This window comes from Pelodiscus sinensis, chromosome 2 (assembly GCF_052426305.1).
Source record: "Pelodiscus sinensis isolate ZL-2025 chromosome 2, ASM5242630v1, whole genome shotgun sequence".
NCBI lineage: Eukaryota > Metazoa > Chordata > Testudines > Trionychidae > Pelodiscus > Pelodiscus sinensis.
The window spans coordinates 263,589,306-263,613,903 of NC_143053.1; the positions used below are offsets into that span (position 1 = coordinate 263,589,306).

General features: G+C 59.2%; 2 protein-coding genes across 9 annotated transcripts; one reads left to right on the forward strand and one right to left on the reverse strand.

Annotated features, from left to right (window-relative positions):
- Nucleotides 1–1,191: 1,191 nt before the first annotated feature.
- On the reverse strand, nucleotides 1,192–11,885 carry LOC102450355 (GTPase IMAP family member 4-like). Of its 7 annotated transcripts, none has more exons than XM_025179299.3 (4): nucleotides 11,746–11,885; nucleotides 4,695–4,827; nucleotides 4,244–4,331; nucleotides 1,192–2,051 (listed from the first exon to the last, which is right to left on the reverse strand). In XM_025179299.3, exons 3-4 carry the CDS (start codon nucleotides 4,314–4,316, stop codon nucleotides 1,405–1,407), a joined length of 720 nt encoding a protein of 239 aa, XP_025035084.2. In that variant the 5' UTR covers nucleotides 4,317–4,331; nucleotides 4,695–4,827; nucleotides 11,746–11,885; the 3' UTR covers nucleotides 1,192–1,404. The 7 variants fall into 7 exon arrangements, with proteins under 7 accessions (XP_025035084.2, XP_025035022.2, XP_006110477.2 ...); XM_025179237.3 differs by lacking the exon at nucleotides 11,746–11,885 and adding an exon at nucleotides 6,542–7,323; XM_025179324.3 differs by lacking the exon at nucleotides 11,746–11,885 and adding an exon at nucleotides 6,542–7,320 and having other exon boundaries at nucleotides 1,193–2,048.
- On the forward strand, nucleotides 10,480–20,383 carry LOC102451050 (GTPase IMAP family member 8-like). Of its 2 annotated transcripts, none has more exons than XM_089775958.1 (4): nucleotides 10,480–10,519; nucleotides 11,814–11,912; nucleotides 14,417–15,112; nucleotides 18,362–20,383. In XM_089775958.1, the coding sequence occupies exons 2-4, from the start codon at nucleotides 11,867–11,869 to the stop codon at nucleotides 19,243–19,245; spliced, it is 1,626 nt and encodes a 541-aa protein (XP_089632084.1). In that variant the 5' UTR covers nucleotides 10,480–10,519; nucleotides 11,814–11,866; the 3' UTR covers nucleotides 19,246–20,383. The 2 variants fall into 2 exon arrangements, with proteins under 2 accessions (XP_089632084.1, XP_089632085.1); XM_089775959.1 differs by having other exon boundaries at nucleotides 18,365–20,383.
- Nucleotides 20,384–24,598: the final 4,215 nt, after the last annotated feature.

Here is a 24,598-nt window from a genome sequence, read left to right on the forward strand (position 1 = left end):
AGCAGAGTCCACACTGGCTCTTTGTCCACAATAAACGGAGAGGGGAAAACAAAAGTCTCTCGCAGCCTTGTTAGTTTTTGACCCAAAACTGGATGTTTTTCCTGACAAAAGTTGCACTGCGGTGTAAATGCTCTCACTGTTTTGTTGCCAAAAGGCAGGAGTTGATAACAAAACGTGCCAGTGTAGACAAGACCTGAGGGTGTCATTTGAGAGACTAGAGAAGTGTCTTTCCCCACAGGTTAGTGTGTAGGGTTTGTTTGGTTTGTTTGACATTTGGGGCAGTCAAGTCCACTAGGCTAAGGAGAAAAAAAACCTGGGACTTTTCAACGAGCATTATTGTTTCAGATCGTTCTCTCTAGTGGAGATTGCTTGTGTCTAGCGAGGGAGCCCAATGTCAGAGTGATTACGGTACCTGGTCCATAGGCTACTAGCTCTGCAGAGAGACTGCACCTGCCACTCGCCAGTGACCTGCAGAGATCTGTCCCAGAGGATCCCGATTAGCCCTACATACCACCCAGGCCCCCTGCCAGTTTTCACCAAGAGGCCCCTGGGGCGCAAGGAACTGGTTTAACACTCACCCAATACCCTGACTCCAAGTCACCAATTTCTCGTCCTGACGGCGACCGAGCAGCGAGGCCCCACGTTTCAGCCACTGGCCGGTTGCCGGACAGACACCGACCTAGCCACGCTGGCGGTGCCAGAACTCAGGTTGCCAGGAAACTGGCGGTTGCTTATTTGGGTTCTAGAGACCTTTGTTCGGCAGAGTGACACCGCGCAGGGAAAAGGTCAGGCCACAGTTCACTCCCCATTTCACTGGAAACCCCGTCACCAGCAAGGGGCAAGCCCAGAGATGCAAGGGCCGCCGGTGTCTGGCTCAGTGACCCAAGCAGGTGGACTCCTGGACTGGCTTCCAAGCAGTTCCCATGCTGTTGGGTTTTGTAATGATTTCTCAGGGCAGCAGCATGTGGGGAAGGACCCACAAACCCGTCCAGCATCTCCAGCCACCCCCCGGCTGTGTCACGCCCGGAAAGTCGTTCCGGCTGGAAACTCGTGTTCCCGTGAGTGCAACTGTTCTCTGGAACTCGGGGGCCGAGGGGAGCCAGACACCTCGTGCTAGCGAAGGGGAACCGCGCACGAGCGAGCCAAGGGAGGCTGACTGGTCTGACCCAGAGACAACTACAAGGGAAGCAATAAAACAGGCAAATGAAATTGGATTTAAAATTCTTGCAGGTTTTACTATCCCTTGTAAGGTGACAGAAGTTTCAATTAAGAGAAATGCCAACACACACTAGAAATCTCACTGACACTAATGATTTGACAGTAGAAGCCACAAAATTCGACCAGTCTCCAAGCCCCCATTCTAAAAGGGGAACGTTTCTTTCCTTACAAGGCCACAATCAGTAATTAGAGTATAGAACAAAATTTTTTTAGTCCCGTCTTGTCCTTCTTAAACATTCCCAGGGTGTAGCAGGGCTGCTCGGCGTTTTTACGCACCATTCGATCGATCATGTCAAACAACTCAGAGACCTGCTCAGACGTCTCGTTTCCTTCGGCTCTGTTGTTGAAAGCGAGGCATCGGTGTCCACACGTCTCAATCAGGTTCTTTAGATCGTCGTCGCCCTCCTCTAAGAACGCGTCCAGGGTTTTCTTCCCCAGGTCTTCCTTCCGGGTGAACAGGACGAGCATGTATTTCTTTGCTTCAAAATTGAAAAGCCTTTGTATCTCCCTGGCCACTTCCTTTTCTTCTTCGGTGAAGCGCCCCAGCTGTATGACATGAACAATGGCGTGGACACCTGGAGAGAGGAGCTTCAAAGACTCGCCAATTTTTTTGGAGATCTCGTTGTTATGTTTCTTAGTGTCAAAAAGGCCGGGGGTGTCAAGCACCGTCACGTTCCTCCGGTGAGTAACGGCTTCCTGTCTTTCGCACTCCTTGGTAACCGACGAGGGGGAGATGTCAGAAATAAATTTTTCGGCCCCAAGAATCATGTTTCCTGTTGCACTTTTCCCAACTCCAGTTTTACCAACCAGGATGATTTTCCGCTCTGGTGCTGCTGGGAACAAGCGAGAGAGAGACAGTAGGCCAGCCGGTCAGTCCCGCTTCATTGAATAATGGAAAAAATTGTTCCCCAACCGTGTGTGGAGCAGGAATTCTTCTCACTTTCCCCAGTTTGTCATGATTTACTATTTCAAAAGTTTACTAACCCGAAAAACACTTCACAGCTGCTCCTCTTGCCCTCTTCCACCTGCCTGCCTTCCCTCCACCCTGCTTTACAGTTAGCTCACCCCCTACTAAAAAACACCCCCCGGCCCAAAATATGGCCTAGCATGCTGTGTTCTGCCATCACAGCTCACTGCTGGCATCTTCTTCTTCCCACCCTGGAAGCTGAACACCTGGGCAGCCACCCAGGAGAGATTCAGATGGTGCTCAGCTGATTAGTGGAGCACCCACAGCCAGCAGCGTGTGTATGTACTGGTGGTGCACATCTGCACATGCCTTGGTGAACAGAACAAAATTTATTCCATACTGTGACGGGCTGGCAGCGGCCCGCACTAGCGCGGACAGGCGGGCAGCGCCTACCCCGGACGAGGAGGAGGCAAACGAGAGGGTGGCTAGGAAGCAGCCCGGGGCGGGGCCATTTTGGAGGCCATGGGCTGACGCGTTACGGGGTGGGACCCTGTCAGCCGGGTGAGGGTGTTCACCCGAACCCCATAGGGCCCCGGGCTGGGACCCGGTGGAGAGGGCAGTCCCGGGTCCCCCAGCCCCCAGGCCGCCCTGGAAAGGCCTCTGGCAAGCAGTAGGCAGGGGAAGTAAAGGAGACACAAACAACAAGCCGACAGAGCCGGCGAAGGTAAACTGATGCTCCCGGGACTAGCAGCCGGGAATTGGGGCTCACTGAGCACCTTCCGCCCTAAGGTCTACCCTAGGGCCATGGATGTCGAGTCTCTTGCAGTTTTCAGCGTCTTAAGACCAACTGCTCTCTGGAACCCGACTGAATAGGCGGGGCGGGGCGGAGCGGGGCGGGGCAGGGCAGGGCAGGGCGAGGCGGGGCAGGGCTGGGCGGGGCAGGCGGGGCAGGGCAGGGCGAGGCAGGGCAGGGCTGGGCGAGGCGGGGCGGGGCGGGGCGAGGCAGGGCAGGGCAGGGCAGGGCGAGGCGGGGCAGGGCGGGGCAGGGCGGGGCAGCTGCCTCACCATCTGAAGACGGTCAGGACAGGGGGCTAGCGGAGAGTGTGGCTGGGCTGGATTTAGGGAAGAGAAGGGCAAGTGAGGGAGGAGGCTGGGGAGCGGGTGGCCCAGCGGGGTGAGAGCTGCGAGAGGCCTGGGAAGCCGCAGCAGGAGGAGGGATCTGAGGGCAGGGCAGGGGGGCGGATTCCAGCCCTTCCCTCACACAGAGCCTGTGGGGGGCAGGGTTAGCTCTGTGCTCTTCAGGCTTCTCCCGGAGAGGAGGCCCGGGGGGGCCTATCCCCCTCCCCCCGTGAGCCTGCCTAGGCAGGAATGACGGAGCCAGAGCCTGGGCTCCCTCCTGGGACAGGCTGGGGAGGCTCATCACCTGCCGCTGGCTCCGTTTCCCATCACCCACGGGTGGGGAGTTCCTGGGCCCTGCCCCCCCCGCAGCCGGGGAGCTCCAAGCCGGCAGGGGCGCAGGAGGGTCACTGGCCCCAGGGACCCAGCGCGGCCCAGACCAGCCAGTGCAGGGACCAGGGGCAGCCCAGCCTGGGGAGCGGGGCCCTGGGCCCCTCCCTGCACCCAAAGCCAGCCCAGACTCCCCCACACCGGCGACTGTCCCCAGCCCTGCAGGCGCCCCTCCCCCCGTCCCTTTCCCGGCCCAAAGGGGTCACCAGCTCAGACCCCCCTTCAGGCTCAGGACAGAGAAAGCCTGGGCCAGGGTGTGGGTGCGGGAGGCTGACACACCCAAATTCCCGTCCCCATCTCGCTATTGGTGCAGAGCCCAGGGAAACTGAGGCACACACACGGGGTTACTGCAGGCCAGTAGAGTCCCACGCAACAGAACAGGCGCGCAGAGTGACTCCAACCCCCCCCCCCCCGCCCCAGGCTCGACCCGGCAGCCTGAGCTGGGCTCTGAGCACCTGCTCATGGGTGACGCTCTGGTGGGAGCCCTGCAGGGGTCGCGGGGCCCCCTCCTGCCCGCCCCAGCCCACTGGGAGCCGATGGGGGTGGGCTCCAGCCTGCCCTGAGCGACCGAGGGCCCCGGTGGAGCCCGCGTCCCGCCCACGGGAATCTCACCTCGGCCCGGCCCATGTGCCACGGAGAGACACATCTTCTCCTCCCAGGACTTTACGACCAGCCTCACAGTCATGATCGCCCGGGATTGCTGGGAGACAAAGGGAGAGGGCCGCGGTCACGGGCCTGGCTCCACAAAGGCTGGGGACCCGTAGGCCCCGGCAAATCGCCGTGCCCCATAGACCCTGCCCCGGCCCCCTCACACCTGAATGGGATCCACACAGGCCCCCAGGCTGGGCGGGGAGCCCCTAAGCTAGCCAAGGGGAGATGCCAAGGAGAGGGGCCCTGCCCCCACTAGACTTTAGGCACTTAACTCTGGGCGGAGAGGAGCCCGTCTTGGCGAATGTTGCACAACCGGGAACGCCGCCCTGCAGCTGGGGGCCTCCGCTATTTCTCACCCCAATGGCTGAGGGGCCTGGCGGGGGCGAGCGCTCTAACCACTGGGCTCACTTGCCTTTTCCCGGGCCCTCACTGTGCAGGGAGGTCGGTGTTCTCTGAGGAGCTACGAGATGAGGATGTCGGCTGTCACGGACGCTGCTCAGTGAGCAGGCTGGCGCTGGCGCTGGGTGAGGGCTGCGAGGGGCTGGCTGTAAGGGAAGAGTCACAGGTCCGTGTGCGACTCCCATCGGTCACCGGCCGAAGGACCCTGCGCTCAGCTACACACGCAGGGCGAGGGGTGGCAGTGAGTGCGGGGCCTCGGGGAAGGAGGGCTGGCGACGGACAGGCCTTAATTCCAATTGGCGCCTTCAGTCCCGTTGGTTTGGGTGGCAAGAGAGCGGAGTCTACGGGACTGTCCCGGGTAAGACTCACACAGTGCTCCAGGGACTCACAGTTGTTACTGGCTCGGGGAAAGCTAAGCACAGAGCATTGGGACCTCGCAGGGCCATCGAGTCCCTCCCCGGCCCTCACGGCAGAACCAAGCACCAGCTAGTGCATCCCTGGCAGGCGTCTGTCCAACCTGCTCTTCAATATCTCCAGGGATGGGGATTCCACAACCCCCCTCGGCAACTTATCCCAGGGTTTCACCCCCCTGACAGGCAGGAACTTTTTCCTAATGTCCAACCTCAACCTCCCTGGCTGCAGTTTAAGCCCCGTTGCTTCTTGTTCTATCCTCAGAGGCCGAGGGGAACAAGTTTTCTCCCTCCTCCCTGTGACACCCTTTGAGATACCTGAAAACAGCTTCATGGCCCCTCAGTCTTCCCCTCTCTAAACTAAACCAGCCCGATTCTTTCAGTCTTCCCCCCTAGCTCCTGTTCTCTCGACCTTTCACCATCCTTGTTGCTCTTCTCTGGACCCTCTCCAATTTCTCCACATTTTTCTTGAAATGTCGTGCCCAGAACTGGACACAGGACTCCAGCTGAGACCTAGTCGAAATGCACAAGGACGCAAGTGACGGAGCCATTCATAAAAAGGGGTGTGAACCCCACTAGCCGAATGAATGTGAACACCAGTGAACAGTCACTGGACGCCTGGTACATGGCTAGCAAATGTCCAGCGGGCAGAGAGCTTGTTCTGAGCTTCCGCCAGGAGAGCAGGACCTTTGCGGCCGCTGGGACTGGTTTGTGAGCGAGTCTCTAGCCAGGAAAAGGGACACGTGCACAGAGGGTTTGAGCCAGACCGAAGCGTTTCGCCAGCTGTCAGAGCAGGAAGAGAACTGGAAGCTCGAAGGCGTGATCCCAGCTCGTAGGGTTGAGAGCATCGCCCGCCTGTGATACTGACAGTATTAAAGTCAGGGACTACCCTGCAAATGAGCGCGATTTTATTACCACCCCCTCCACCACTAAAGTCAGCTAATGCTCCACATACCCCCCGCCTGCGAGTTTCCAGCTCTTGGAATCTGGAATCCCCAGAAGCTCCTATATACTTAGCGCACTTGTGTGCATGCACACACACACGAACACACGCGCGCACACACACATGCACACACACGCACGCACACGCACACACACACGAACACACACACAAACACACGCACGCACACGCACACGCACACGAACACACGCGCGTGCGCACACACACACACGAACACGCGCGCGCACACACACGAACACGCACGCACACGCACACACGAACACACACGCACACGCACACACACACACACACGAACACACACGCACACGCGCACACATGAACACGCGCACACACACACATTAACACACACGCGCGTGCACACAAAGTGAGACATCAGCCGGTAGCATTTCTCCTGTCTGCAGCCGGGAACATTTCCGTGATTCATTCTCGTTTGCACAATTCCTGATTCAGACACACGAGCAAAGCTGAAATCCCTTGAGCCAGCAATACCTCAGGGCTGCCGCCTCGGTTTGGAACAAGCGAGAGCTTTTCCTGTCGCCTCCGCAGCTCTGCCCAGCTCCTGGGGCATCTTCCCGGGCTCCTGGAGGGCGGGCGGCTCAGGGACCCATTTATAGGCGGTGTCTGGCGTGTTCCGGGTTTACTCCGAATCGGGTCACCGCGCGTGCAGGACGACAAACCTGTTCAGCCTCATTTTGCGGCTCTGCTGCTGAGCAGGGGTGGGAGGGGAGAAGCAGGATTCATCGGGGGGCTGGCTGGCCAGCTGGCTCGCTCTGAAGCGCTCCAGGTGTCAGAACTGAATTTGTGTCAGTGCTTAAAAAAACAGCAAGCAAATGGTCTGGTAGCACTTGCTAGACGAACAAAACATGGAGACGGGATCAGGAGCTTTTATGCGCACAGCCACTTCTCCCGATGCCCGGCGTTATGACTAGGGATAAGAGAACTCGAAATAAATAGGAGAAGGGAAGGGGGGGGGGGGAGAAAGATGCTCTGTCGCCCCTCCCCCTCCCTCTAAACCTAAAGTATCAGGAGATGCTAAACCTGAGTAGACAACGATCCCAGTCAGTGGCTAGCTTGCTGAGCAGGAAGGAACCATTCAGAGAGCTGTTAGCACCTTCAGTGATAAAGGGCCCACCACCCCATATCTCCATTAAGTCCATTAGTAATTGAATTGCATTTGCATATGTATTGTAATTCCAAGCTTCCCCTGTGGATTTGTTTTGTTAGTCTGCTCTATAAAGTGCTACCAGACCATTTGCTTTGATTTTTTCTGTTAGGGTACGTCTACACTAGCCCCCTAGGTCTATCTAGGGAAGCTAATGAGGGCAACCGGAATTGCAAATCTAGCCCGGGATTTAAATATCCTGCCCTTGATTTGCATGTGCCCGGCCAGTCACCATTTTAGAAATTGACAAGCCTGAAGTAACTGCCCCCGTCTACACGCGGCAGTGAAGAAGGATTCCGATTTAAAGCCCCTAATTTGAATTAGCTGGTAAACCTCATTGCAGGAGGAATACCAGCTAATTCGAGTTAGGGCTTTAAACCGGAATCCTGTTTCACTGCCACGTGTAGACAGTTACTTCGGGCTAGTCAATTTCTAAAATGGCGACCGGCCAGGAACATGCAAATCAAGGGCAGGATATTTAAATCCCGGGCTTGATTTGCAATTCAGGTTGCCCTCATTAGCCTCCCTAGATAGACCTCGGGGCTAGTGTAGACGTACCCTAACAGACTAACTCGGCTACCCCTGGAGCTCATGTCAGTGCTTAGTTTGTGCCAGGGCTTGCTGGCCTGTGCCCTGGGCATCTCAGGGCCTGGTCATTCAGAGCCCGGCACCTCTGGGCCTGGCAGCTCAGAGCCCGGCACCTCTGGGCCTGACAGCTCAGAGCCCGGCACCTCTGGGTCTGGCAGCTCAGAGCCCGGCACCTCTGGGCCTGGCAGCTCAGAGCCCGGCACCTCTGGGCCTGACAGCTCAGAGCCCGGCACCTCTGGGTCTGGCAGCTCAGAGCCCGGCACCTTTGGGCCTGGCAGCTCAGAGCCCGGCACCTCTGGGCCTGACAGCTCAGAGCCCTGCACCTCTGGGCCTGACAGCTCAGAGCCCGACACCTCTGGGTCTGGCAGCTCAGACCCCGGCACCTCTGGGTCTGGCAGCTCAGAGCCCGGCACCTCTGGGTCTGACAGCTCAGACCCCGGCACCTCTGGGCCTGGCAGCTCAGAGCCCGGCACCTCTGGGCCTGACAGCTCAGAGCCCGGCACCTCTGGGCCTGACAGGTCAGAGCCCGGAACCTCTGGGTCTGACAGCTCAGAGCCCGGCACCTCTGGGTCTGGCAGCTCAGAGCCCGGCACCTCTGGGTCTGGCAGCTCAGAGCCCGGCACCTCTGGGCCTGGCAGCTCAGAGCCCGGCACCTCTGGGCCTGGCAGCTCAGAGCCCGGCACCTCTGGGTCTGACAGCTCAGAGCCCGGCACCTCTGGGTCTGGCAGCTCAGAGCCCGGCACCTCTGGGTCTGGCAGCTCAGAGCCCGGCACCTCTGGGTCTGGCAGCTCAGAGCCCGGCACCTCTCGGCCTGGCAGCTCAGAGCCCGGCACCTCTGGGCCTGACAGCTCAGACCCCGGCACCTCTGGGCCTGACAGCTCAGAGCCCGGCACCTCTGGGTCTGGCAGCTCAGAGCCCGGCACCTCTGGGTCTGGCAGCTCAGAGCCCGGCACCTCTGGGTCTGGCAGCTCAGAGCCCGGCACCTCTGGGCCTGGCAGCTCAGAGCCCGGCACCTCTGGGCCTGACAGCTCAGAGCCCGGCACCTCTGGGCCTGGCAGCTCAGAGCCCGGCACCTCTGGGCCTGACAGCTCAGAGCCCGGCACCTCTGGGTCTGGCAGCTCAGAGCCCGGCACCTCTGGGCCTGACAGCTCAGAGCCCGGCACCTCTGGGTCTGGCAGCTCAGAGCCCGGCACCTCTGGGCCTGACAGCTCAGAGCCCGGCACCTCTGGGTCTGGCAGCTCAGAGCCCGGCACCTTTGGGCCTGGCAGCTCAGAGCCCGGCACCTCTGGGCCTGACAGCTCAGAGCCCGGCACCTCTGGGCCTGACAGCTCAGAGCCCGGCACCTCTGGGCCTGGCAGCTCAGAGCCCGGCACCTCTGGGTCTGGCAGCTCAGAGCCCGGCACCTCTGGGCCTGACAGCTCAGAGCCCGGCACCTCTGGGTCTGACAGCTCAGAGCCCGGCACCTCTGGGTCTGGCAGCTCAGAGCCCGGCACCTCTGGGTCTGACAGCTCAGAGCCCGGCACCTCTGGGCCTGGCAGCTCAGAGCCCGGCACCTCTGGGTCTGGCAGCTCAGAGCCCGGCACCTCTGGGTCTGGCAGCTCAGAGCCCGGCACCTCTGGGCTTGTGCATCTTTCTGAAATGTAATAAATTGCTGCAGCAGCACAAGCAGAGAAGCGCACTGAGCTGGGAAGGGGAAGGGCCGGTCCACCCGGCTCCGCAATAAACGGTTCTCTGCAACGCAAAATCTTTGGCCCATCTGAATGGACAGAAGGGAAACTGGGTTTTCATCATGGCGGGGAGGGGCTAGTTTAGGGAGTGGGCCAGACTCAAGAAACTTGGTCTGCCAGGCCAATGCTCTGACCTCTAGGGCTGCCATCGGGCCTGTGATGGGGGCAAGCATTGGTGGGACCTTGCAGGAAGAGCCCCTCCTTGTAAAGTCCACAGACCCGGTTCATGAGCAGGAGGAACAGAACCTGCAACCTTGCGGGCTAAAGCCACGAGCTTCTCCAGCCTGAGCGAAAAGCCTCCCGACGCGCCAGGCAGCGAAGCAGAGGGCTCTCCCGTGTCAGGGGGCTTGGTGGCTCCAGTTCCACAGGGCTGCAAGGAAAGAGCGAGAAGAGGGTCAAGTGGCCAGCGACAAAGGACGTGAAGAAATGAAGAGTGAGAGCGAAACGGGGGAGACAAACACCCCGCGAGCAAGGCGAGGCTGCCGGGGCGCGAGGGGCGGCAAGCGAGAAATGCCAGGGGGGGAGGACGGACACAAGGACCCTGGGCAGGTTGGTGCGGCTGTTTTCTATTGTCCCTGCTTGCAGAACAGTCTTTCGAACAAAGGCTGCCAGCGATGGCCCCAGCCCTTCTCCAGGTGGCATGTGGCCCGCGGGGCGAGCTGGCCGCAGGGAGCCAGGGACCCCAGCGCTCCCGTTTCCCAGTTGTAAGCACTTCTCTGGTTCTGGGTCATTTCAGAGTGAGCCGTCGCCACTCCTTCCCCCACCCTGCTCAGCAGCAGAGCCGCAAAATGAGGCAGAACAGGTTTGTCGTCCTGCACGCGCGGTGACCCGATTCGGAGTAAACCCGGAACACGCCAGACACCGCCTATAAATGGGTCCCTGCGCCGCCCGCCCTCCAGGAGCCCGGGAAGATGCCCCAGGAGCTGGGCAGAGCTGCGGAGGCGACAGGAAAAGCTCTCGCTTGTTCCAAACCGAGGCGGCAGCCCTGAGGTATTGCTGGCTCAAGGGATTTCAGCTTTGCTCGTGTGTCTGAATCAGGAATTGTGCAAACGAGAATGAATCACGGAAATGTTCCCGGTTGCAGACAGGAGAAATGCTACAGGCTGATGTCTCACTGTGTGTGTGTGTGTGTGTGTGTGTGTGTGTGTGTGTGTGCGCGCGCGCAGTGTGCATGTGTGTGTGTGTGCGTGTGTGTGCGCGCAGTGTGCATGCGTGTGTGTGCATGTGTGTGTGCATGCGTGTGTGTGTGTGCACAGTGTGCGTGTGTGTCTGTGCGCGCGCACAGTGTGCATGCATGTGTGTGCGCGCAGTGTGCATGCGTGTGTGTGTGCGTGCAAAGTGTGCATGTGCGTGTGTGTGCGTGCACACTGTGCATGTGTGTGTGCGCATGCGTGTGTGCATGCATGTGTGCACGCAGTGTGCAAGCATGTGTGTGCGTGTGTGCACAGTATGTGTGTGTGTGTGTGCGCGCGCGCACAGTGTGCATGCATGTGTATGTGCGCAGTGTGCATGCGTGTGTTACACGCTCCTAGGGATTCCACGTTCCAAAGATGGAAACATGCAGGCTGTGATTATGGGGTGTGCTAGTTGTTTTGGAGTGCATGCGTGTGTTTGTGCGTGTGTGCACGCGTGTGTGCGTGTACGTATGTGGGGGTTAATAAACGCCCGCTCATTTGCAAGATACTCCCTTAGGGTTGTACCATGAGTGGGGCTGGGATCAGGCGGGTTTGGCTGTGCCGAGACCAATCGGCCGTTCAGACAAGACACCGACAGCCGAGTCCGTCCGGGGGGGCCGATGGGCTGCCAGCTGCAAGGGGCTCTGGTGCAGCTCCCAGAGCCCCCACCCCCACCCATTCTCCACCTGCCAAAGCTGGGTGGGGGAACCGACTCCTCCCCCCACAGCCACCCCCTTCCCCCGACTCCTCCCCCCACAGCCACCCCCTTCCCCCGACTCCTCCCCCACACCCATCCCCTTCCCCCGACTCCTCCCCCCACACCCATCCCCTTCCCCCGACTCCTCCCCCACACCCATCCCCTTCCCCCGACTCCTCCCCCCACACCCATCCCCTTCCCCCGACTCCTCCCCCACACCCATCCCCTTCCCCCGACTCCTCCCCTCACTCTCATCCCCTTACCCCTCCAACCTCTCTCCCCACAGCCACCCACTTACCCCCCGACTCTTCCCCCCACACCCATCCCCTTACCCCCCGACTAACCCCACGCTGCTCTGGCCAGGCCGTTGCCAGGGCTGCGTGTAACGCCGTTCTCCTCGTTCTTTCCTCAGGAACCCAGGGAGATCGTGGGGCGCGCCGGGGGCTGGCCACGCGGCCGGATACAATGTCTTCCAGGGAGTCGCTCCCCGCCACGCCCGGCCAGCCGCAGGGTAAATCTCCTCGCCGAGTCCAGGGGAAGCTCTGGCACCGTGGAGTAGCCAGGCGGGGTGGGGGGCACTTGCTGAGCTATGGCCCTGACCCATCGGCCACTGAACTCAATCGCGGGGAGCCTTTCGGCGCGCCCCGGGCCCTCTGGCCACGGCAGGGCAAAGCAGAGTCGAGGACGGCTCGAACCTCAGAGACCAGCCCCGTCAGACGGGACTTCGCTCGACCAGAGACAGCAACCAGCCAGGGCAGGGCCAGGGCATGACCCCCCAGCCAGAGGAGGAGGCGCAGGCTCCAGCTCAGGGGGAGGGAGGGGAAAAGCAATTCCCAGTGGCCTCGCCCTGCGCCAAGGGCCACAGAGAGCTCGGCGCGCCGTGGGCTCTGCTGGCCGCTTCCAGCCCGAGCAGGAGGGCTGCTGACCTGCCCCAGCGCTGGCGGCTCCAAAGACAATCTCATCGCCCTGCCTCCCTCCCCTGGCTGCCCTCTGCTACCCGGCTTTGTCCTCTTCCGCTTGAATTTCTGACCCGCCCCCCTTTCGGCCCTGAACCTGCTCCCATCCACCCGCTTCTGAGCGCAGTGTCCCAGCGCCCCTGTGTCTCCTGCTGCTCCGGTGTCTGGGGCCGGCTGCTAGGAACCTGGGCTGCTGCCGTCAGGGTCTAGTTTCCTCTCCCAAGACTCATTCCCTTGGCTCCCTCCCCGAAGCTCTTCTCCTTCGGGACCCCTGCAAAGCAAACAGCAAGAAATGACGCAAGATCGAAACGGGAAACAAAGCTGGCCCGTCGCAGCCGTGCCAGTGTTCCTGCCCATGCCGCCTGCCACCAGCCCTGCGACTGGTGCCTCCCCCTGCACGGTACGATGGACAGTTTCGGGATATTTACACGCCCCCATAAACTCATTCCTCCCCCCTGAGGTTCTTGCAAAGAGATGTCCCCAGTTAGTAACCCTACAATGTAGTGGGCCTGTGTGCGTGTGCGTGAGCGTGAGCCTGAGCGTGTGCGTGAGCGTGTGCGTGAGCCTGAGCGTGTGCGTGTGCGTGAGCGTGTGCGTGTGCATGAGCGTGAGCGTGTGCCTGAGCCTGAGCGTGTGCGTGTGCGTGTGCGTGAGCGTGAGCCTGAGCCTGAGCCTGAGCCTGAGCGTGTGCGTGAGCGTGAGCATGTGTGTGTGCGTGAGCGTGTGCGTGAGCCTGAGTGTGTGCGTGTGCGTGAGCATGTGCGTGTGCGTGTGCATGAGCCTGAGCGTGTGCATGTGCGTGTGCGTGAGTGTGTGCGTGAGCTCCTCTGTGTCCTTCGCTAAACATGTCGGTCTCGTTACCGAACAGAAGGCTGAGGGCTCATTACCGTTGGCAGCTCCCCATTCCTCGTCTAGACAGTCAGCTGATTCCTCTGCTTGGAGGACAGCGAGGAATATCTGCCGCCTGCGTCCCGAGTGGCTCAGCAGAGATCCGGTCCCATCAGGCTTTCTCTGCCGGACTTTCTGTTGCCTATCAGCCCAGAGGAGGTGGATAGGACTCTACAGAGTCTCTGCTGTTGCTCTCTACGGGAGATCAAACTCTCCGGGTGCAGGCGGTCAGCTACTAGCTCAGCGTAATCCCACCGGCTCTGAGCGCTCGGAGGCCGTCTGCGCTGCCACAGCTCCCCAGAACACCACAAACGGAGCACGGCACCCGGCGCGAGGGCTAAACGCTGGCTGGCTGACGGGCCTCGAAATGTCCCTGTCCACGCTGCAGCGCTGGGCCCTGCTCCGGGCCCCGATTCAGGAAGGAGGGTGGCAAACGGACGAGGGTTCAAAGAAGAGCCATGAGAGTGATTAACGGCTCGGGAAACACGCCCGACAGTGACAGACTCAGAGCGTCAGCTGGGCACAGAGCAGGGGAGCTGCCAGCCGCTCCCCGTTGTCTGGTCCTCGTTAGGGCCCCAGTGGAGCTGACGCTCAATGCAGAATGGATGGGCGGCTTTTCCATCCTCGCCGTCTCCCGCCCTCATTACGGATTGTGAGCGCGCGGCGGGCCGGCCATCCTCGCCCGCACTGCGACTAGCCCCTCCAGCGCGGAGCCGTTCCACCAGCAGGACCTTGCACGTTGGCTGGTCCCCCCAGCCTGGCTTTCTGGGAGTGGGACACGCAGGCCACAGTGGCTGCCAGTCCCTCTGGATACCAGCGCAGCCGTAGACGGGAGCAGCGTTGGCACCAGCGATGCGGCTTTTCCTAACCACGGTGCTTCAGTTAGGAGCCCCTCCTGCACACGCATTTGCTCGCCCCGTCCGCACCAGGGACCCTGGAGCATTGAACCGAACCGTTCCCTGGTGGCCCGTTTCCCTTCTCTCACAAAGCAAATGCGCCAGCGGTCGGAGCTGCTCCGGAAGGCGCTGAGCCAGATCAAGAGCCCTCTCGTCACGCTCCCTAGCCTCTCTGTGCTCACGGAGGGCGCGGGAGAGCCCCGGAGCATTGGTCTCACCCGCCTCTTGGGTCCTGGGTGCTGAGGCTCTGACTCTGTCGCCCTTGTTCCCGACAGGGCCGGGCAACGGCAGCCGCCTCCCTGGGCAGTCAGAACCTGTGGGTGAGATGGGAGCTGGGAAAAGTGCCCCAGGAAGCAGCACCCTTGGGCAGGAGAAATGGGAGTCCGTCCGCGGGGCCACGGAGGCCTGCAGCGACGGCGGCAGGACCTGGAATGGAGGGGAGGGCGCGACCACCAGCACGCCCGCGCCCTCTGACACTGAGCGCTCCGGCGAAGACGCCCGCGGTGAGCTCGGGGGCCGGAGGGAGCTGTCGTTGCCGGGCCCCCACGCGCTGGTGCTGGTGACCCTGCTGCGCCGGCACACGGACGGAGACCAGCCAGCACCGAGCAGAGCCCAGGAGACGTGTGGCCCGGAGGCCCCGAAGAACACGATTGTCTTGTTCGCCCGGAGAGAAGAGCTGCCGAGCGGGGCCCTGGAGCAGTGGCTCTCGCCCGCGGGGGACGTGCCCGGACGGTGGCAAGGCCGACGTTGCGCTCTCGACACGGAAGCGGCAGGGCAGGAGCGAGCTGCCCAGGCAGAACTGCTGATGGCTCAGGTAGTGGAGACGGTGCGGCGCAGCAAGGCCCCTGACAGTCCGGGCACGGCTCCCGGGGCAGACGGCAGCAGGAAGCAGGGCGGGGAAGAGGAAGATGACCAGCAAGGGGAGGCAAAGGAAGGGGCCCAAGAGGAAGAGGCGCCAGCCAGCGAGACAGGTAAATCCCCTAGGAAATAGCAAACGAGGTTTCGTTGCACGCTCCCTTCCTGCCCTGCCGGCTCCCTGCTGTAGCACAGAGCCCCGAGCTTTGCTCCCAACTCTCCATCTGCTTCTGTAACTGCACTGGACTCTCCCCGGCTTAATTCGGTGCTTTCCCTCCCCTGTCTAACGCTCGTCTTCCCGCCCCTCTGCCCCTCTCTTTGCTGGACAGCCCTGGATCCTGTGCCCAGATCCGAGTCGCTCACTCAGCTCTCCCCACCCCTGAGCAATGACCGGGCCTTCGTCTGCCCTGGGGGTGGGCATGGAGCCAGGCAGCTCCTCTCAGCCCTGTGCTCCCCCTCTGCCCCCAGTCCCTCCTCTCCCCGTTCCTGTGACCCCCCCACACCGGTTACCAGCCTGCCCCTGCCCTCTGCTTTTCTGCTCTGGCTCCTCCCTCGTGTGCATCCCCCTCCCCACCTCCTCCTGTTCCTGCCCCGCCCCGCCCTGGTACCCGGGGAGAATGTGGGGGGGGGTGATGCTGAGCTTGGTACAGGGGCTCCCAGCGCTGAGCCTGCAGGCCGCGTGTGGTGGACTCAGTGACCCCCAGCCCGCAGCCCGGCCCTGGGCGGGGAGGAGGTCACTGACAGCCGCTGTCTCCGCTCCAGGGCCTGTCCTGACCCCCGGCCGGGGGGAGTCCAGCGCACCGGGCAGCCAGCGGGTCTCGGGTTAGGGAGGCTGCGCTAGCGCCTCCCCCTTACGGCGTTATGGGGCCAGCCCCTGCGGGTGCCTGGACGCTCGGAGGGGCCCCTAGAGAGAGTTCCTGGGACCGGCTGGGTTAGCTGTGCTGAGGTGGGAGCCGGATGCGCCTGCCCGTGGTGCTGCTGGCCCTCTGTCCGAAAGGGAGCCGGCTCCTTCGGACCCTCCCCTCCCCACGCTGGGCATGGGGGAAAGTGACACGCCCACCGGCCTCAGAGACCTGCTCATGGACCACTGGCCGGGCTGTCAGCACCCCCTGCTGCTCCATCCTGGGGCTGCACCTTCGCTCCCTGCCCCAGGCCAGGCACTCCAGTCCCCATTTAAATCAGCCCAAACGCCCCGATCCCGCGCTCCTCCAGCCTGAGCCGCACCGGCCCCGGGGCTGTCAATGGCACGTTGTGTCGCCAGGCAGGGTCTGGCCGGGATCGGCGGGAACTCCATTCCGTCAGAAACGCCAGCCAGCACGCTCTGGTCCAGCCCTGCTGGGCACTAGCTGTGAGCACACGCAGACCTGAGCCATGGGGTTAGGCCCACCCGGAGATTTGCTTTGGACACCGAGCCGTCAGGGACGGGGAGTCCAGAGGCCAGGAGAAACGACTCTCCCTGGAGAGCTCCCGGACTGCTCCCAAGTGCATTGTGACCTGCCTTTTAGAACTAACTTTTAACAAACGGGTGGGTCATACGACCCCGACGGGATCATCACTTCCCCTGCAGTCTGGCTGAAATTACCTTGATCACATTCTGGGGAAGACCTCGCCCCCTCCTCAAATCCAAGGCAACGCCGCGGCTCTTCCAAGAAATCCCAGCCCTGATGTGCTCTCAGTCTTGGGCCCAACACAGCTCCGCTAGCAGGCTCAATCCTGAGCAAGACACGAGGGCTGTGTCTAGACTGGCCACTTTTTCCGGAAAATCAGCCGCTTTTGCGGAAAAACTTGCCAGCTGTCTACACTGGCCACTTGAATTTCTGCAAAAACACTGACGATCTCATGTAAGATTGTCAGAGCTTTTCCGGAAATACTGTGCTGCTCCCATTCTGGCAAAAGTCTTTTTCCGAAAAACTTTTGCGCAAAAGGGCCAGTGTAGACAGCACAGATTTGTTTTCCACAAAAAAGCCCTGATTGCAAAAATGGCAACCCGGGCTTTTTTGCGGAAAAGCGCGTCTAGATTGGCCACGGACGCTTTTCCGCAAAAAGTGCTTTTGCGGCAAAGCGTCCTGCCAATCTAGACACTCTTTTCCGAGAATGCTTTTAACGGAAAACTTTTCCGTTAAAAGCATTTCTGGAAAATCCTGCCAGTCTAGACGTAGCCAAGGGGTGTGTCTAGACTACAGGGTTGTGTCATCAAAAGGTGTTATTCCTTGTAGAATGAGATTTACGTTATGTCGACAGAACTCGGCGGTAGTGTAGACACAGGTCTATGTGTCTACACTACCGCCGAGTTCTGTCGACATAACGTAAACCTCATTCTACAAGGAATAACACCTTTTGTCGAGAGAGTTCTGTGGACAGAAGGCATTATTGCATCTACACTGTCCTTTGCGTCTACACTCTCATGTCGACAAAGCGGCTTGCTTTGTCGACAGAACTGGCTGCAGTCTAGACGCTCTTTGTCGACAGAAGCTTTGTTGACAATATCTGTTGACAAAGCCTCTGTTGACAAAAGCCTGTCGTCTAGACGTACCCAAGGAGTCATTCTTCTGCTCTGCTCTGCGCTGATTAGGCCTCAGTCAGAGGATTGTGTCCAGTTCTGGGCACCAGATTTCAGGAACGATGTGGAGAAATTGGAGAGGATCCAGAGAAGGGAAACAGAAATGATGAAAGGTCTGGAGAACATGAGCTATGAGGGAAAACCGAAAGAATTGGGCGTGTTTAGTTTGGAAAGGAGAAGACTGAGGGGACATGAGAGCGGTTTTCAAGTATCTAAAAGGGTGTCACAGGGAGGAGGAAGAAAAATAGTTCCCCTTGGCCTCTGAGGATAGAACAAGAAGCAATGGGCTTAAACTGCAGCCAGGGAGGTTTAGGTTGGACATTAGGAAAAACTTCCTGCCTGTCAGGGTGGTCAAACACTGGACTGAATTGCCCAGGGGGGTTGTGGAATCCCCATCCCTGGAGATATTGAAGAGCAGGTCGGACAGACCCTGTCAGGGGTGGGCTAATCGGTGCTGGCTCCTGCCGCGAGGGCCGGGGACGGGACTCGGCCTCACAAGCTCCCTGCCAGTCCTCGTGTTCCATGATTCTCTGAACTGCAGAACTCTCTAGTCCCACACTCCTAGGGCCGTCCCAGCAAGTGGTTAAATGTGCCGTATCGTGGACAGGTTCCCTAGGCCGAGACATAAGCTCCCTTCATGCCCAGCCTGACTCAGACGGAGCCAAGAGCTCCAGTGTTTAAGGACTAGCTCAGTAACCGCCTTGCCCTGCCGCTGCCAGTGAAAGCAGCAAGGCCCATGTGAGCACAGGGCCACCTCTTTGGGGTCTGGCCAGGGATGTTCTGAATCGGTCACATTTGCTCCCAGCAGGGCCGGGGACCAGCAGCTGCCTCACAGGGAAACCAGAGCTGAGGATCGTCCTCGTGGGTAAGACGGGAGGCGGGAAAAGCGCCACAGGAAACACCCTCCTGGGCGAGGAGACGTTTCCGTCTGTACTCCAGGCGACACCTGTCACGCAGAGCTGCAGCCGAGGCAGCAGGACCTGGCGAGGAAGGAAGGTTTTGGTTATCGACACCCCTGCTATTTTTGACACCCATGTCTCTGATGATCGAGTCCCCCGGGAGATGCGTCGCTGTAGGGAGCTCTCCGCCCCAGGCCCCCACGCGCTGGTGCTGGTGACCCAGCTGGGCCGCTACACGGCGGAAGACCAGCGCGCAGTGAGGAGAGTGCAAGAGCTGTTTGGCTGGGAGGCCATGAAGTACACGATGGTCGTATTCACCCGCAGAGAGGACCTGCGCCGCGGGACGCTGGAGGAGTATCTCTCCCACCGGGATAACGAGCAGCTTCTGCACCTAATCCGAGAGTGCGGCGGCCGCTACTGCGCGTTCAACAACAAGGCTCCAAAGGAGGCTCGGGCTGCCCAGGCGGAGGAGCTGCTGGGTAAGATCGCCGAGATGGAGCGGGAGAACAAAGACCGACCGTTCTACGTGAATGAGATGTCTGAAAAGGCCGAGAAGCTTCTGAAAGCAAAGGCCGCGGGCTGTGAGAGAGATGGAAGCACACGAAGAGGAGGGGAGGCCGAGCAGAGAGAGCTGATGGAAACCCAGAAGGCCTATGAGAGAAAACAGAAATCCAGGGGTGATAAAAGGAGAAGTGCTGGAGACTGGTGTTTATCATGGCCAGGCATCTCAGTGCCAAGTTTGTCAGCGCCAGGCATCTCACTGACAAGGTTTTTGGAGGGCCGGAAGTGACAGCAACTGAGCTGCACCTACTGCCTCGCTTGACTTTGTGGGGTCTCCGAATTCAAAGCTGGAGGGAAAAGAACTTTTAACTCTTCTGAGACACAAATTTCCAGGCGCCAAAGGGCACGTCTACACGGCATTTTGGAGCGAGTCTCTCCGGCCAGGTCAATGGACGCCGACCCCCAACCTCCTTAGGCTTCCGAGCCCGAGTGTCATTGTGAGTGGCAGCTTCCAAGCACTGTGTGTACCACTGTTTTCGGAGCACTCGCGTGAGCTCTGCAAGCCTGGGTGAGATGCTCGCTTCAGCGCCCGTGCAGCCACGTGCCATGCGACCGGTCCCACGTGGCGCCTGTCCTGGGAGACGCTGGAGGATTGTCCCGCACAACGCGTGCCCCAAGCTCCCATTCCATCCAGCCCTAAGCAAGTCACTGACGGACGTCACCCGTTTGCAAACGGAAGCCCTATTGTCTGTTAGGAAAATGGCTGGTCCCCGAACTGTTCTTTCCCTCAGCTTCATCCAGTTCTAGCTACGTATAAATCTTTGGCCCGTCCTTGTCCATTCAGTTCCTCCGAAAGCCCAACTGGGTTTTACCGCTCTTCTCTAGCCTCCTACAGTCTACCCTTTGTGGTAGTGCAAAGCCAAGATCTCAAAGCACCATCCTGCGAGTGAACCCACCTAGGGTCCTAGCCAACCACCCACCTGCCCGCTCCGCACATGGTGCCTCTGGAGCCCACAGGCATGCTGGCTCTTTCTGACACCTCACCCAGCAAACTCGGGTAACATGTTTCCCTCACATCACATGAGCTCTAAAGAATCATTAAAGCAATTTCACTGTTTCCTGTCAATAAGAATTCCTAAATCCTGCATCTCAGCTGCGTGTCTGCCCACACCGTATATCCGTGCAGAATATTTATACAACGAAGAAGTGGAACCACTAATTAGCATGTGTCCTCTACTAGTGCTGGGTACCATGAAATCTGTACCCCAAGCCACTTTATTAGCAAAATCTACCTTAGGAGAGTGCTTTAATATAAAACTCTGAAAATTAAACATTGTTGAAATCTATTCCATATTCGAGTGGGAAAATGAAACCGAGCAGTAATCTAAGGTTAGGTTGGATGAAGCATTAGATAGTTGTAGTGAAAAAGGATATGAAGGAACCCTATTCATGCAATTTTTACTTCTTGGTTGAGTGAGATTTTTTTTTAGGTTGCCGAAGCTTGTAAAAGACTAGGGAAGAGACATGCTCTTTACAGTGAGACCCTAATGATCTTTTTCTTCGTTCTTCTGAAATATTAGAAAAGTGCTAGTTTTTCAGTTACAAAACTTAGAATTGTACATGCACAATGAGGTATGCATTCTGCTTTCTCTAACTGGTACTGCACTAGCTTGTCTTTAAAAATGTTGCTCACATTTTGCACTGGTATTTTAGTGAGTTACAATCAAATATTTCCATCTCTAGTTTATAACTATTAAAAACGAGGATTCTGTTTGTGTTTTGTTCTTTTAGGGTGACAATTGCCTTGGTGCAGAGAGTCAGCACAAGGCCACTTAAGTCTGTAAAACATGGTTTTACATGGGATTTCAATGATGGTGTTTTGTGCAGCTGCTCTGTATAGGGTATGTCTACACTAGCGGACAAAGTTGAAGTAAGATATGTAACTTCAGCTACATTAATTGCACAGCAGAAGTCGAAGTATCTTACCTCGACTTTTGGTGTGGTCTTCACGGCAGGGAGTCAAAGGGAGAACACTCTTCCTTGGACTGCCCTTACTCCTCGTAAGTTTTCCGTTAAAAGCATTTTCAGAAAAGCGCGTCTAGATTGGCAGGATGCTTTTCCGCAAAAGCACTTTTTGCGGAAAAGCGTTCGTGGCCAATTTAGACGCGGTTTTCCGCAAAAAAGCCCCGATCGCCATTTCGGCAATCGGGGCTTTTTTGCAGAAAGCACTACTATGCTGTCTACACTGGCCCTTTTGGGCAAAAGTCTTTCGGAAAAAGACTTTTGCACAAACGGGAGCAGCATAGTATTTCCGGAAAAGCTCTGACAATCTTACATGGGATCGTCAGTGCTTTTCCGGAAATTCAAGCAGCCAGTGTAGACAGCTGGCAAGTTTTTCCAGAAAAGCAGATGATTTTGCAGAAAAACTTGCCAGGCTAGACACAGCCCACATGTGTTCGGAAAACCCTAAGATGAAACTGAGCACTGCACATCAGACTATAAGAACGGCCACACGAGGCCAGAGCAAGGGTGCCTCAAGCCCCAAAGCCTGCCTCGGACTGGCCCGTGCCAGCTGCTTCAGAGGGACTGAGCGAGCCAGCTTCCTAACATCTCCGGGCAGCCGGGCACTGTTAACAAACCCAGCGTGGCCAAAGGCAAGCTCTTCCTCTTCCCTCACTGCTAGCAGGCGAACAATATTTGGGTCTAGAACTGCAGAGACTACAAGTCTAACAGTGGGAACCAGACGGGTGCTACATTATTCTTCCCCCATTGTCTTTTTCCTGGTATATTCCTGATCTCATTCGTACGTACGTCCCCAGCCAGCTGGGAATGAACCAGCTGCTCCCCACTCCAGCCCCATCGCTACTGCAGCCACGAGAAAGGGGACGATGCGCTTGGACTAAGCTCCTCCTGATGCATTGATCAGACAGCGGCGTTCCCCAGCTCCCATGTCGCCACGGGCCTCAGCATAACCCCTCTGGCATTTTGCAACCCCCTTGCCCAATGCAGCTTGTACCCCTCTCCCCCTTCCCCCCACTCTGCCAGGAGAGAGCCCTGTCTCTCTCCCCCACAACGGCTTTCCGAAAGCCCAATCACAGTCTATCGACTGCATCGCCCTCGCCAAGCGCTTGCTGACATGGAGAAGGAATTCTAAGGGACTGGCGAGGCACGATTCCCCTTCCCACCAAACCGGGCTGCTCTTTGGGTCTGGCAATCGCTCTTTGCCAGAGTTTCAATCTCTTCGCCCAGGCCTGATGTTAGATTTGCCGGCCTGTCACTGCCAGGGTCACCTCTGGGGCCTTTTCAAAGATCAGCTTCAGATCAGCTGCCCTCCTGTCATCTGGGGCAGAGGCCGATTTCAGCGAGAGGCCACGTGCACACGCAGGTGCTCTGCAGACTCCGGCGTGCGTTCTTTCAGCGCGCCGGGGAGATACGCCAGCCCACGGGGACGCAGCCCTGCTCAGAGGATCAGGCTGGTTGCACCGGGGAGATACGCCAGCCCACGGGGACGCAGCCCTGCTCAGAGGATCAGGCTGGTTGCACCGGGGAGATACGCCAGCCCACGGGGACGCAGCCCTGCTCAGAGGATCAGGCTGGTTGCACCGGGGAGATACGCCAGCCCACGGGGACGCAGCCCTGCTCAGAGGATCAGGCTGGTTGCACCGGGGAGATACGCCAGCCCACGGGGACGCAGCCCTGCTCAGAGGATCAGGCTGGTTGCACCGGGGAGATACGCCAGTCCACGGGCTGACTCCCGAAGCAACATGCCACAGGCTCCTGGCACAGCTGCAGAGGGGGAAAGGAGCACCCTGCCCATGGGCAGCTGGGGCAGCTAGGGCCGGGGGAGGCAGGACCCCAGCCTCACCCGCAGCCCCACCCCCTCTGCAGAGTCCCCACCTCCCACAGGGAGGGGAGAAGGTGGGGCAGTGTGCCGAGCGTGCCCACCTCCCGGGGGGGAGGAGGCGGGACAGTGCACTGAGCATGCCCCAGCCTCCCCGGGGCACCAGGGAGGGGAAGAGAGGTGAGGGGTCAGCTCCCCTGGTCCCCTGGGTCAGCAGGGACAGCAAAGAAGTGACCCGTGGCGCTCCCCCTCACCCAGCAGCAGCTCAGCGGCGCCCACCGGCACGCAGCGGGGGTACAGTCCCTGTGTGCTCCCAGGGGACTTAGGTCCCTAGATAGAAACCTACAGCAGCCCGGCAGGAGCAGAGAGACCCTGCGTCCCCCTGCAAGGGGCTGATTTGCCGACTCGGGGGGGAGGGTTTCGGTCAAACTGTGCCACTGGAGAAGTTGTGGCAGTCGCAGGGTTTCAAATGGAGGCATGAAAGGAGACGAGTTTGAACGTGGTATCGGTGAGCGTGGCCTGCAGTTACCTCCAGGGGTCCTCTGTCCGATGTGGGTCCTTGGGCGGGGCGGCAGGGTCGTCCGTGGCACCTCCTTGTGGCTCCTCTGGGGAATTAGCTGGGATGGCCCGTCGTGTGATTACTCGGCTGCTGTTCCCCTCAGCCACGGCACCAGAAGCAGCGGCACTTTCCTCGCCAGGGCTTGGCCCTCTGGCCACGTCACACTGAAGTTCTCCCCCTTCCAGGGTATCGCGGACCCGTTAAGGAAAACTGCCCCTGGCGGCCTGCGCGTGGTCTGGTCTGTGCCACTCCGCCAGTGGCCGAGAAGGGAACCCGGGCCTATCCTCTACCCAGGTTCCAGCCCTGGTCGCTCCTTCCCTGGGCGGCTTCCTCCTTCATCACAGCTCCCTGCTCTACCAGGGAGTGTGCCTGCTGGTCAGCGGCCTGCCGGCTCTCTCCCTTTGCCAGCTCCTCCCAGCGGGCCTCCATCCACAGACAGGGCCTAGCACTGCCCGGGTTCCTCCAGCCTTCAGGTCTGGCGTGGGGCTGACCGGAAACGAGGGTTCTGTAAAACCGAAACTTTCCCCAAGAAAAACGGATGTTGCTGAAATTTCATAGTTTTTCCATCAGGAAAATGAAACAAAAATATTTCTGTTTGGCTTTGCCCGTCCGGAACTGAACGGTCCAGATGGCTGGACTCACGCAAAGCGTTTGCTTTCGGCTCAGCCTGGTGTCAGTCTGTGTGCGTCTGAGCTCTGCCCAGGCCACGTAATACAGAGGGGGCGCCCGGATTGGAGAATTGAGCTCCCTGTGGAAACGGCAACAGGAACCAACCGTGTGCGGATGGCGAGAGCACAAGGCAGCCATCAGACCCTAGCACTAGCATGAGACTTGGGAGTGAAACCCCATGTGTAACCTGCAAAGCCCCTGGCCAGACAGGGACAGCCCTAGACTCTGAGGTGCGCCATGCAGGGAAAGGGTCAGCAAATGAACCCCTGGATTCTGAATTGCCAGCCCACTCCCCCTCAGCCCACGGCACTAATGCCGGAGCAGTGACCCTGGGCTTCAGCTGCGAGTCGGGAGTACGAAAGGCAGGAGGGGCAGGCGGGGAGAGCGAATGAGGACCCACGGGACCAGACAGCAGGAAGCAAACAGGCCCTGCATCATCTCCTCCCCAAAGGCAAACGTGGTGAAGAGACGGGCCAATGGGCAGCCAGCAGAGACTAAAGGTAGAGACACTTTGCTGAGCACAGAGGGGCTGTACATCACGGTGCGATTCCCCCCACGGAAACGCCTTTGGAG